This window comes from Telmatherina bonti (genome assembly GCF_933228915.1).
Source record: "Telmatherina bonti genome assembly, chromosome: 16".
NCBI classification, from domain to species: Eukaryota; Metazoa; Chordata; class Actinopteri; order Atheriniformes; family Telmatherinidae; genus Telmatherina; species Telmatherina bonti.
In genome coordinates, this window is record NC_136614.1 from 40096504 (window position 1) to 40110590 (window position 14087).

The window sequence follows — 14087 nt, forward strand, 5'->3', positions numbered from 1 at the left end:
CGGCCAAGGTACAAACTCAAAACCCTGCTGGCACGTCAATGAACATGAAAGAAAGCCCATGTTGATTTTAGTGGCTGCCCATCTAACTGTTCTTTATAAATGTATAAAGTTAAGAATAATGAAAGAAGTTTTAATGTTGCCAAATCTGACTTTGGAAGAAGTAGTCTCAACAGTTTACTGCTATGTATATTACATCATACATTTGTTAACTTTAACTCAGTTTTGTAACATAGCAGCCCAAAGACTACTAAAGTGTGGCCTTTAAAAGAAACATGAACAGCAGTGTGAAAAACTCATGACTTAACTTTGTCTTTGGAAGCACTTTTTCTTTTATTTTTTTCAAGTACTTCCTGACTTAAAATATACATTTGAAGCTGGGGAGATACAGCAAAAGTTATTTTATATTTTATTTTTGGAGATAGAAACAGATTATCAGCAAAAGTACAAGCTCAAAATGTTGCTTGCAGAAAAATTACAAAAAAAAGGAAGCATATTTCCAAGACTTCCTAATTGTTTTTATTTACAAGTGTTTAAATGTTTTATGTTAAATTTTAAAAGTAGCAAAGTTTGGCTTTGGGAGAAGTATTCTCAACAGTTTACTTGGGATTTCATGAAAAAAATTTAACTTTATTGCACTTACTTTATTATACAAGCCAAAAGCACTTTATTTTGCGTTGTAATACATACCATGACAGCAATGTGAAATAATGAAAACTGTCAATGTCCTTGTATTTTTTTTTCATTTTGTAGATTGTACAGAGCTGCTGCAAGGAAAATTACTTATGTTGTTTTTTTTTTCCTTGTCTTAAAACTTAAGACCATGTTCTGTGTCATTACTGTAGCCACTGTGTTAATGTGCTTGAATGTAGCCTGTCCGGAAAACTTCCTTCCATTAAGAGCATTATTTGTGTTGTTTGTGAAATAAGCACTAAAAACTTGTTTGCATTTAAGAAACTGAAAATGATGTCCTGCTGTTTACTTTTAAATGTTTTATTATGCATTTTGTACGCCAGTGTCAACATGTTAAAACTAAATCCTCTGGTGAAAAAACTTTGGTTGAGACAAATGAAAACTTTATTTCTACTTTGACACCACAAAATTTTTTATTTGGATGAACTAGAAGAAGTCATGGAAATAATTTCCACATAATTAATTTATTTGTTGTCAACATTAAGGATTTTAGTTATTTTAACCAAATATCCTTGGTTTGGGTCATCTAAATATATCAGGGTTAGTCAAACATATGTTCTATGGTTCAGTGTGAACCTATTAAAAGATGTCTTTTCAACAGTTTTTATATTAGCTTAGGTTACACAATATCCTTAAGTAAATTTTACCCAAGAAAATTAGGTTGAATTAATCTAAAGTGATAGTTTAAAACAAACTTATATAAAAGAAGTTAAAGAGACACAGTTAAACTGGGTTAAACTGGAAAGAATAAATTAAGTTGAACAAACTGAAATAAATTAGGTTGACCCAAATAAAGTATATTGGATTAAAAGAACAACTTTTTTTTATGTTGAAAAAGATTAATTTAATGGTGTGGAAATCATTTCCATGATTTTTTTAAGTTCATTTAACAAATCATTTCTTTGAGTGAACACCAGTATGTTCCCAGTAAATAAACTGGAGTCAGAGACGTCTCATTTATGTCCGTTCATTTTATAATCTGAAACCAAGGAATGAAGCACTTCCAGCATCATCTGGAGCATTTTGTTCCAGCGTATCTCTGGACTCCTTCATTTTCCCGCCAGCTTCTAATCTGTGGGAGTGGGCAGCGCCCCCCCTTCCTCCTCCTGTGGACCAAGATGCACTTTCTCCCTACATTTTACTGTCTGACCACTTTATTTGTCCTTTCTGGATAAGTCCGGTGGTCTGATGAGACGCTGACAGCATCTGTCCCCTGCTGACCTCCTCTGTCTTTCTGCTGGTGGTGATGTCCATCCCGTCTCCACCAGATAAAATACTTTTACATTTTACAGCTTTATCTGTTAGAATTTCTTCCTAAGCCACTAGCCAGCCACTAGAAACTGGAGGTTTAATACATCATTACTTACAGATTCTGAGTTTATCAGTTACTTTAAAAGAGAATGGTCCTCATATCTAGAAAACAATAACAGAGCAGAAACTTCAGCGTGTGTTCTGTGGGAAGCAGGAAAAGCAGTAATGAGAGGGAAAATAATATCCTTCTCTTCCCATAAGAAAAAGAAGGAAACTTTGAGAACATCAGAATTAGAACTCAGAATTAAATCACTAGAGGAAGTTTACCATGTCTCCCCAGAAGAACACACACTGAATGATATTAGAAAAGCCAAATTAGAACTTAATGAAATAATAGATAAAAGAGCACAATTCATGGTGCAAAGACTTCGATTGGACAATTTTGAACATGGTAACAAATCTGGAAAGTTCCTGGCTAACCAACTAAAGGCAAATAAGGAGAAAACAATTTCCTCTATAAAAGATTCAGAAGGAAATATCAGCCATGATCCTGACATGATAAACAATACTTTCAAAGAATTTTACAAAGCATTATATTCATCACAAATAAACTCAACAGATGAGAATATTAACCAATTTCTTAGCAGCATCAATCTTCCTAAAATAAATCAGGAAAATAAAATGGCTCTAGATTCACCTATTTCAGTTCATGAGCTCCATGAAGCTCTCCATCGTATGCCAAATAATAAAGCACCAGGTCCAGATGGTTATCCAGCTTAATTCTACAAAGAATTCTGGACAACACTGGCTCCAACCTTTTACTGCATGGTATTAGAAATAAAGGAAAAGCAAAAAATACCCTCCAATATGAACTTGGCGAATATTTCAGTCCTATTAAAACCAGGAAAGGACCCTACACTCCCATCCAGTTATCGTCCAATTTCATTAATAAACGTAGATCTCAAAATAATCAGCAAAGCTCTAGCCAGAAGGATAGAAAAAATAACCCCTTCCATTATTCACGCTGATCAAACAGGCTTTATAAAAGGTAGACATTCCTACACTAACATGCACAGATTAATTAACATAATAGATTATTCAACTCTACACAATCTGAAGTCCACAGTTATTTCTTTAGATGCAGAAAAAGCATTTGACCGTGTAAACTGGAAACTTTTATTTGCAACTTTAAAAGAATTTGGGTTTGGCTCATCATTTATTGACTGGATAAAAATATTATACAACAACCCGAATGCATGTGTGAAGACTAATGACAAAACTTCTCCAAACTTCTGCTTCCAGAGAGGCACCAGACAGGGCTGCCCACTTTCTCCATCACTCTGCCATTTTTATCGAACCCCTGGCAGCTGCCATAAGACAGAATAAAGAAATAAAAGGAATTCATGCTGATAATATAGAACATAAAATTAGTCTTTATGCAGATGACATTTTACTTTTCCTTCACAACTCACAAACAACACTTTCTCAAACAATCACACTAATTAATACATTCTCTTCAATATCAGACTCTTCTATTAACTGGTTAAAGATTACAGCAATGCCCATTAACTGTGACTTTAAAAACATATCTAACACCACTATACAGTCAGGAAATATTAGTTATTTAGGTATAATAATCTCTCCCAGACTAACCGAACTAATAAAGTTAAATCATGATCAGCTAATAAAAACAGTGGAGGATGACCTCTCAAGGTGGAACCGCTTGCCCATATCACTTATGGGGAGGGTTTCCACTGTTAAAATGATGGTTTTACCAAAAGTTAATTACCTTTTCTCAATGATTCCCATCAGACCATCCTCCACTTGGTTTAAATCACTAGACTCCCACATATCCAGATTTCTCTGGAAAAACAAGCCATCCCGCATTAGTCTAAAAACTTTACAACAGACCAAAGACAGAGGTGGGTTGGACCTGCCAAATTTTAATCAATATTTCTTATGTAATAATCTGCAATGCATCTCCAAGTGGCTTAATCCAAGTTCTTTGGATGAGCCATGGCTGGATGTTGAGCAAGCATTGTGTGAGGATTTAGTCATCTCTGATTTACCATTCATCAGCTCAACTGTCAAGTCATGTAAGTGTTTCCAAAGCATTAACATCAGCTCCAGTTTAACGGCTTGGTGGGAATTCCTGAAAGTAACCAAGTCTGCGCTTATTCCATGTAAGCTCACACCCATCTGGAACAATCCTGACATCCTGCAAAACAGAAAGATGATAAACTTCCCTCGGTGGAAGAATAAAGGAGTAAAGCAGTTAGAACATATAGTAGAAAATGGAAACTTTCTGCCATTTGATGCAATTTCTTCACGGTATGAATTCAGCAGCACCAAATTCTTAGAATACCACCAACTTAAATCTATTATAAGTAAGAAATACACCACTGATCAACTAAACTTACAGTTACCTATCAGGGTTGCAGAATTCTTAAATCTTAAGGCCCCGAAGTTACGATCCAAAATATACTGATTACTATTGAAGCTAGAAGATTCCATCTCTCTCCCAACTTCTAAATGGGAAGCAGACTTATCCAGTAACTTCAATCAAAATGAATGGTCACAAATCTGCTCAAACACATTCAGAATGACTAAGAATTCAAGCATGCAATTAATACAATTCAAAATTCTACACAGAACTCATTATACAGGACACAGGATGTTCAAGATGGGTCTGTTACACTCACATATCTGTTCATACTGTACTGACAACATGATTGACAGCTACTACCATGCCTTATGGTCTTGTCCACCTGTCCAGAGGTTCTGGCTCCAGGTATGTAAAGATCTGTCAGACTGGTTTAAATGTAATATCCCTGCAAACCCCAAACTGGGCCTCTTGAGTCACTTAGGTGAAAATAACATTGGGTTTAATTTAGCAAAACCAATCCTCAGCAGCCTGTGCATTGCAAAGAAAACTATCCTTGTGAACTGGAAAAGCAAACAGAATCTGTGTATCCAGCAGTTTAGAAATCTGTTATTAGATTACATCAGCATGGAAATGATGTCTGCCTCCTCAAAGGATCAGTCAGCTGGATTTCACTCTCTCTGGTCTCCTGTGATCAGCTCCATCACTTAGTGTAGGGGGGGGGGGGGTGTGACCGCATCCCGCTCGGGGCTGGGGAGTGGCTGGGTGGCTCAGGTGGCTGTGGGTCTGGGGTGGACCCCTGGACAGGGATCTTGGCTGCTTCATTACTGGGGGGGCTAGGTTTCCAGACCTGGCGGGAGGCCGTGGGTTGATCAATGGTTGGAGTTGCCTTGCGGCGGGGGGGCGAGGTCGCTGGCGGGGGCTGGATCGGCGGGTATTGGCTCCGTGACGGGTGGCCGTGCCGCTGCGGGGTGGGCGGGGTGCGGGTCCTGGGCTCCGGTGCCCGGGGCTGTCCCCTGCTTCTCTGCCGTGGGGGGGTTGGGCTGACCTGGACCTGCCTCTGCAGTGGGGGCGGGTCCGTGCCCTGGTGCCCGGCAGAGGGGCCCGGGCCCAAGATAGTTGAGGATGGGGGGTGCCTGTGTATATGCGGGGTGTGTATGGAGGAGTGTAGTGGTACATGAATGTATGGGGGGTAGGGGGGGTGTGTATGTGGGAGTGTGTTGAGGCATGTATGTGTGGGGGTGTATGTATGAGGGAGTGCGGTGGTGTATATGCGGGGTGTGTATAGAGGATTGTAGCGGTACATGGATGTATAGGGGGTGAGGGGTGTGTGTATGCGGGAGTGTGTGAGGGGTGTTGGGTTAGGGGACTGTGATAGTACATGAGTGTGTGGGGTGTAGGAGGTGTGTGGTGGTTTATATGTGGGGGGTTTATGGGGAGTGTAGTGGAGCATGAGTTTGTGGGGGGTAGGGTTGTGTGTAAGGGGGAGTGTGTTAGGGCATGTAGGTGTGGGGGTGGAGGTTTGGGGGAGTGTGATAGTACATGATTGTGTGGGGGGTTGGGGTTGTGGATGAGGGAGTGGGTGGTGTGTGTGTGTGTGTGTGTGTATGGGAAGGGGTAAGGCCTTGTGTGTGGGATAATCTGGTGTTAAATGCATGGGAGATAGGGGTGTGTATATAGAGGAGTATTGAGATGCATGTGTATGGGGGGGGTAGTGGCCCGTGTGTAGGGGGGAGTGGGGGGGTGCATGTGTATGTAGGTGTATAGGGGGGTGAAGGGTCATGATTATGAAGGGGGGAGGACTTCAGTGAGAGAAGTGGGGAGTTGTGGTGGTTTGTTCTAAGGTAGGTAGAATGGGAAGGGGTGTTTTGTGGTGGTGGTGGTGTTGGGGGGGGGGGGGGGGGGGGAGTGGGATGTAGGGTTTTGGAGGTGGACTAAACTTTTGGCCGTGTATCTGTTAGAATGGGTGTGTACGTGTATAGATGTATGTGTGGGTCTGTAGGTGTGTGTGTGTGTGTAGATGTGTGTGTATACCAGGCTGATGGTGAGGGGGTGTGAATGTGTTGGTGTGTAAAGGAGAAGGGAATGCAACGTGTCTCTGGGTGGGGGCGTCTCCTAGGGGTGTGGGGGCGGTGGGCCCTTGGTCTGTCTCTCCTTCTCCCGCCCCTCCTCTTCCTGCCCCCCCCCCCACACTTCTGCATGTGGTTCGTTGGTGCCTTCTGGGGCCGGTGGCGGCTCCTTTGTTGGTGTTGCTGAGGGCCCTGGTTGTTGGGGCAGCTGCCCTTGGCCTGTCCTGGCCTTCGGGGGCCCCGGGAATGGGGGACGTGCCTCGTGCCGCAGGTGGCTCATCTTCTTGAGGGAGGGGCGCTTCCCTCGGGACCTAAATCCCCGGACCCCCCTCCTTCCCTTCTTCCACCACACAGGCAGGGCGTTGGGAGGTGGACACGTTGATCTGGATGGTGAGAGAGGCCATCAAGGTGGTCTCCATCGCTGCACCCAGCATCGGTTCACCTCCCAGTTTTAATTACACTTAGTCAACATAACACAAAAAACACACACTGACAACACATGGACATGTTTTGGGGGGCGGGCCATGCAGTGTGCGGTGGGCGGGGCTGCTTTGGTGGTCCCGCTCCCAACATGATGTGGTTACTTCTTCCCAATTTTAATAGCAAACAACACACACTTCACAATCATTCATAAGCTGGGAGGGAGGGGGGTGACAATGGGGTCCTGCCACGCCCCTATTTCTGGGGCTGTGCCGGGGGGGTTGGGCGGGGGAGTGGTGCTGTTCAGGGGACCTGGGTCTGGGCTAGCCTGGCGGGGGTGGGACTGCTGCTGGCCCTGGGTGGTGCTGGATCGGCTGCATGTGTGGAGTGGTGGGGGGGCATTGACAGGGGTGGGGGGTAGTTGTGGGGCCCTGATCGGGGCCCTCCTATCCCCTGCTCCCCCGGGGGTATCTCACAGGGGACACGTTGGGAAAGAAAGGTGAGGGCGTGCATGAGCCAATGGATGAAGTGGTGGGGGGGGGGGGGGGATCAGGGTGAAAGAATTTAGGAAAGTGGATGGCCGCTGGGATAGGAGGAAGGGGGGGTGTATGCAGATGGGTGGGGGTGTGTATGTGGGGTTATGTTGGTGGTGCGGGGAAGTGATGGGGTGGGTTTACAATGAGGACTGTGAATGGTGGATAGAGGGGTGTAGGGAGGTCTGTGTGTGTGTGTGTGTAGAGTGGGGTATGCGTGTATGGAAGAATGGGTCATTATAGAGGGAGCAGGGATGTGTGTGAGGGGGTGTGTGTGTATAAAGAACGGGGGTAGGAGAGTGTGAGTTTGAGTGTGTGTAAGAGAATGGGTGTATAGGGTGTGTTTAAGGAGGAAGTGTGGATGCGTGTGGGTGTGGGTGGGGGCATGTGTGTGTGTGTGTGTACGCACATGTGTGTGCGTGTGTGTGTATGTGTGTGTGTGTGTGCGTGCGTGCGTGGGTGGGTGCGTGGAGGGTCTTGGTGCTCGGGGAGCGCTGCTGGTGCACTGGGGTGCGGCCTGGCTGCCACTCGGTGGCGGTCTGGGGACCCTCCGTCGGTGTGGGCTGGGCCCTCTGCCTGCGGGGGTGGGGGGGTTGCTTCCGGGCTCTTGGGGCCGGGGGGCCCGCGCTCTGTCTGCCCTGGGTGGCCGGTGCCCGGCGGGGCCGGTCCTCGCTGGTCCGGGCCTGCTGGGGCCTGTTCCCCCTGACTGCGGGGGACTCTGGCTGGGACCCCCCCCCTGCCGCCTCCTGGGTCGGTGCATGGCTGGCTCCGGGGTGGGGCGGTTGGGGGCTGCGCCTGGGGATGGCTGCCGATGGCCCGGGTCTCGGGGGTCCTCCTGGCGTGCCTCTTGCCTTTGTGTGGGAGGGGTCACACTGGCATGATCTTCTCTGAACACGTTCCACTCTGCATGTTCTGCATGTGACACAGTCACCGAGTCGTCACGCAGTTTTATTCACTAACAGCAGCTGGTTTTCTCATTTCTGTTTGTTTCTCATTTATATTTAACTTTTTACATTCATAGTTTAGTTACTATGATCTAAAGTATGTGTATGTATATGTGTTAATACTGGCGAGTGTGTATATGCTTGTACATATGTATGTGTGTGTGTATATGTATGTACGTGTATATGTATATGTGTACATATGTATATATATATATATATATGTGTATATATATATATATATATATATATATATATATATATATATATATATATATATATATATATGTGTGTATATATGTGTGTGTATATGTATGTGTATGTATGCGTGTGTATGTGTGTGTGTGTATGTATACATCTGTAGGTTGTTTTTTTCTTTTTGTTTTTGGGTTATTGTTTTGTTGTTGTTTTTTCTCACCCTTTCCTCTCCCTTTATCTCTTTCACTTTTCTTATGAGGTGATTTTTCTATTTTCTCTTTCTGTCTTTCGTCTGTCCTCTCTGGTCCAGCAGTACAAACTCTACAATTCAAACAACAATACAAAATAAATATAGAAATAAAATAAAAATTCAGAAAGTCAAGGGGATCATTATATCTATAAAGCTTCCCTTGGCAGAGAAAATATGCTCAGTAGAACATCCAGACCATCATTCTGCTGCCTAAATGCTGGACAAGACAGGAAAAAAAAAAAAAAAAAAAAAAAAAATTCCTTCCTAATTTCCCAAAGAATTCCTCTTTTTGGCTTTTTTCCTGCAGAACCGACATGGAAATGAGATGGATTAGTATTTATCAGGGTGTTCACCTGACCTTTTATGGCCAACATGTGGGCGTGGCCAGATGTTCCCTCACATGCACAAAATTTAGTGTTGATCCTGATTTATGAAGTGAAACAGGCGTGGGATGTGCGTGTGCACTGCTTTGTAAATCGGGAAGTTCTTTTGCGCCGCACTTCCTGTTTTCCGTACGTACGCCGCCTGTAGTCAGCGTTGCTACGCACAGTTTGATAAATGAGGCCCCAGAGCTTGAACCAAAAGCTGTGTCGTATGTTCTTTCAGGTACATCTGATTCTCTTGATGTTTTAGAGAGCAAATCGGCAGGTACTGGCAACCAAGGCGACGTGGACCTTATGTTGTGTGTTTCAGACTTTGTTTGTTTATTAGTTGATGTGGATAAGCAGACTACAGCTTGTCAGTTCATTTGTTATAGGGTTGTGGCAACTCCGGGCCACATGGTAGCAGCAATGTTTAAGCTAAGATACAGAAGCAAGAAAGAAGTTCTAGTTAGTTGAGCAGAGTACCTGAGAGAGCTTGAGATGGCTATGCAACGTAAAGCTGTAATAATGAGTATATGCCAATAAACAGTCAAAAGAAGACGAAGTGTCCCATCATTTATCCTGCTAGCAACCTCAGCTGAATCCCCACACCTTAAAGGTCAGCTGGTCATCCACCATGACACCCAGATTCCAGGCAGTAGAAACAAGTGTGATAGAGTGGAGCTTCAGACGTATCTGCGGAGGTAAGAAAGGATTGGCTGGACAGACAATGAGCTCTGTCTTGGACAGATTGAGCTGAAGGTGGCGATCCTTCATCCATGCAGAGATATCAACAAGGCAAGCTGATATTCTCAGTGAAACGTTGTGTCGTCTGGTGGGAAGGAGAGGAAAAGCTGAGTGTCATCTGCATAGCAGTGGTAGGAGAAGCCATGAGAGCTTCTAACTGCACCAAGTGAGGAGGTGTATGGTGGAAAGAGAAGAGGGCCGAGCACCGATCCCTGAGGCTCCCCTGTTTTCATGTGATCTGGACACTTCTCCTCACCAGGATACTCTGAAGGATCTTCCTGTGGGGTAGGACGTGGACCACGAGAGGACAGATCCAGAGATGCCAAGCTCAGAGAGTGGAGAGGAGAACCTGATGGTTGGCTGGGTCAGAAGCAGCAGACAGGTCCAGCAGGATCAGGACTGACCGGTGGATCTGGTCCTGCAGGACCAGGACTGAGGACTGACCAGTTAAGCTGGCAACTTGTAGGGAATCGGTAACAGACAGGAGAACAGTTTCAATGGAATGGCCTTGCCTAAAGCCAGACTGATATGGATCAAAGAGGTTTTCATCATGAAGGAACTGTGGGACTTGGATGAAAACTGCACGCTCCAGTAGTGTGGACATGAACAGCACCAGTGAGATCAGCCAGGCAGGCAGAAGGACAAAGAGTGGGCAGGCAGACAGGATCCTCTGGTCAGAAACAGTCAAATAAGTTATATGGGGCAATAAAGCAAGTCGGACGATTTGCTGATATGTCCAAGAGCTGCTACCACTAAGTGAACAACAATCTGGTGATGACTGGATAACTGAGCTGGTCTTTAATCCTGCTGCAGCTGATTACTTGACTACATTCCCTTTTGAGCCAGCTGATAAAATCAGGATCTTTTAAGTTGTGATGTAATAAATCTCCAGTTGCTATAAAATGGTTTAGTTTTCTCATTAATTAAGGTAAACAAGACCAGTGCACTGCGATGGACTGGCGACCTGTCCAGGGTGTACCCCATCTCTGGTCTAGAGAATGTCTCGATAGGCTCCAGCTCCCCTGCAACCCTTAATTGGACTAAACGGTACGGATAATGGATGAATGGATGGAATGGAGACAGGTGCATGGTCACTGACAGCGATGGAATGGATTTTAGTTTCTGATATATTGTTTACCATCGAGCAGTTAATGAGGAAATAATCTATTCTGGAGTACGAGTGGTGTACTGATGAAAAGTTGGTGTACTCTCTAGAAGTGAGGTACTGTGGGCACCAAACATTACAAAGACCAAAATCCTCTGTGTATCGTTTAATGACTTTTGTTGACTGCCAGGCCCAATGGTTTCCTGTTGTGCCCCCCCTGTCTATTCCTGAGTTTATGGCCATATTGAGGCTTGTTTACTTTGTGCGTCGAGGTGGGAGGAGGAGGGGTTGGGGCGTCCGCGTTGTTTGTTGTTTCCTTTGTTTACATTCCACTGTTGCCGTATCTCCAGCGGTTCTGTTGGGTCTGCTAAAGACGTGGGACCTGGTTTGTTAGAAAACTTGGGGTCGCGGCTCTAAAACGTCAGACCCCGGACCGGGGGAACCGTTCATGCGGGTGTCGTTCAGTCCGAGTGTTCGTGAAGCAAAAAGAGCAGCGATGAAAGAGACGCAGCGGTTCAACACCTCTATTTCCCTCCAGTTGTAAACATTTGTTCATAAATACAAAATCATAGAAAGAAAATAAGCTGCTGCTGATTTATCTGTGTGTGTGTGGACCGCTTCCATACTCTGTGTGTGCATGCGTGCAGCGATGCGTGTCTGTTAGAACATACACTTATTACAGTCGCAGGACTAATGTGGGATAAAAACCTAACTTCTTCTCGTTCTGCTATCCAACTTTTTCACTTATCTTTTTACAAACACCCTTTATCAGACAATAGTTCAAAACATAAATACCACTAATGTAAATATGTAAATTGTATTGTTATGGTGTTTTCAATCTTCCATTTTGTTTACATTACATAACATGACATTATATTGTTTACATATATACAAATGACGACCATGAAAAACTAAGCTTTTTAGTGTGTTTGTGCATCACCTTTTGACTTTCAGTAATGCTGAAAATAAATATGAATATACAACTCTTGATACCACCTTTCATTAGAGTCTCATTGATGACTGTATGTTGAAGTGTTCTGGAGTTAGAGCTTATTGAAGTTGGAGACTCCAAATGGCCACTTTGGGGAGCGCATGAACATACTTACAGTAAAGCCCTCATAGAATAATAACTGTGGCTGTTATTGTCACCAGATTTTAACTGGTCATAGGAAAGGCTTCATGCTACGGCTACATTTGATTTTCCAGTCCATATCTCCATCTCTCCATGAGCAGCATGTTGACAAAGTAGAAGAGAAATTCAGACGAGGGAAAAAACTGAAATTTCCTTGTGTTCCAACTTCAATAACTTTATGCTGCTTACAGTTACAATACATCTGAAAGCTCAGGGTAAAACTTTAGAGTGTTTTCTTTATAAAGAGACCAGGCTTTTGGATCTACACCAAAGGGTTCAAGAACAGCATCTAATTTAATTTGGGTATGTCTTTTTTAGGTGTTTTTGGCATTTTGGGGGGTGACTGTTAAGTGGTTAATCACCTTCAACCTCTTCTCCTTGGAACCAGCTCCACGTATATTCCACGTGACAAACCTCAAGGTGGTCATTCCTGCATATGGAGATTTCTTCCAACTTCTGCATCATGTGCAATTTGGTCTGTGTTCACAGAGCTTCCAGATGTGTCCCCTGCTGTACCAAACCGAACAGTACTGCTGGAAACCTTGGATCGATTTGGGTGAAATTGAACGAGAGCGCCACCTATTTTTAGAGCCCCGCCACTGCATGTCATCAATCTTTATGAAAATTGACACACATGTTCTACATGACAGGTCAAACAAAAAATTCTCTTAACGTCATCATGAAAAGTCGACAAGAAGGCGGCAATTTTAGGTGAAAGTTGCCATTTTGGTGTTTTACTCACCTCATATTTAAACAAACTCGTCCTAGGGCTTTCATCCAATGGAAACCAAAATTGGTCAGCATGCTCAGGAGGCATGTGGGATTAAAAGTTGTGCTAATTGCTTACATCCTGGGCGTGTAGGAGGGGCAGGGCTTCAAAGTTGGATGTCTCGCTATGAAAAACAAAATTGATATAATTCCGACATAATACAAGATTTCTTCACCACATTTGCTAGATATAATGCTAGTCCCATCCTGAAAAGTTCTAAATGTGAATATTTGGATTATCAATTAGCCACGCCCCCTGGTGGCTGGTAGTGTTATTTTTTATGCAGTTACCCATTTCTCTGGCTTCGTGTACACTACCAAGCTCAAATTGGCACAGACAGCAGAAAACATGTTGGGGAAGATATCTGGTGAAGAGCGTTGCTCTACGCCGCACTGTGTGACCGTGCCGCCATGGCGAACGTCAGCAGAAAAAGACACCACAGTCAGAACAAAGAGGCAAAGTCAGAGGAACTGTGAATTACATGAGTCACAATGTGTCCAACCTTGTATTCTTTACAGTATTAAAATAATTATTTTCATAGAACTGTACTTCTAAAAACTATCATAGTTATTTGTTAGAAAACATTTATATTTTATTTGTTTTAAAAATGCATGGGCCTGAAAACAGGTTTTCATCTTTGGTTTCATTTTATGGTACAGTATTGTATTGTATAATAATCAAAGCAGACTCCTCCACGAATTTCGCCCTTCGTGGGTTATTTCTGGAACGTAACCCCTGCGATAAATGAGGGTTCACTGTGTGTTGCTCTGTGAAAGGGTGCACCAGCATTATTATGGCATTACTATTATTTTCGTTGAAAATTATCTTAAAATGACAACAATAATCGCTCAGTGCAAAATAATCATCGCAAAAATTTCTGAGACAATTTATTGCATGGGAAAATTTGTTGCTATGACAGGCTATTTGATGAAGAACCTTAACAATGTAAGAAATGCCGGTAAATGTGAAGGCAGAGACCTTTAACAGGAACTACAGATGGATGACGACCTGCCAGAACTGACTTACCAGTTGTTCACTTGAAGGATAGTCAGACCAGTGTCTTGTGCTAGCTGTTTTTTCTGTTCCTCTGAAGGGTACGGGTGCTGCATGGGACAAAAATAATAAAATAGAAAACAATTATTGAAGAGACCAAACAGCCTGTGGCAACTTTAATTTCCATGGCGCATCCAGAACCAAACAGTGGGTTCTGTCTCTGGACCTTCTGTCCAGGCTTTTC

The 14087-nt window shown here is 43.7% G+C and overlaps 1 protein-coding gene across 1 annotated transcript in view; it reads right to left on the reverse strand.

Annotated features, from left to right (window-relative positions):
- LOC306767268 (homeobox protein Meis1-like) overlaps window positions 1-14087 on the reverse strand; it is a gene marked incomplete at both ends in the record, with an annotated part of 79776 nt that overhangs the window by 19522 nt on the left and 46167 nt on the right. The window contains one exon of the mRNA XM_079255189.1: window positions 13877-13953. Within this exon, the coding sequence (XP_079111315.1) occupies window positions 13877-13953 (77 nt within the window). The remainder of the gene's footprint in view (window positions 1-13876; window positions 13954-14087) is intronic.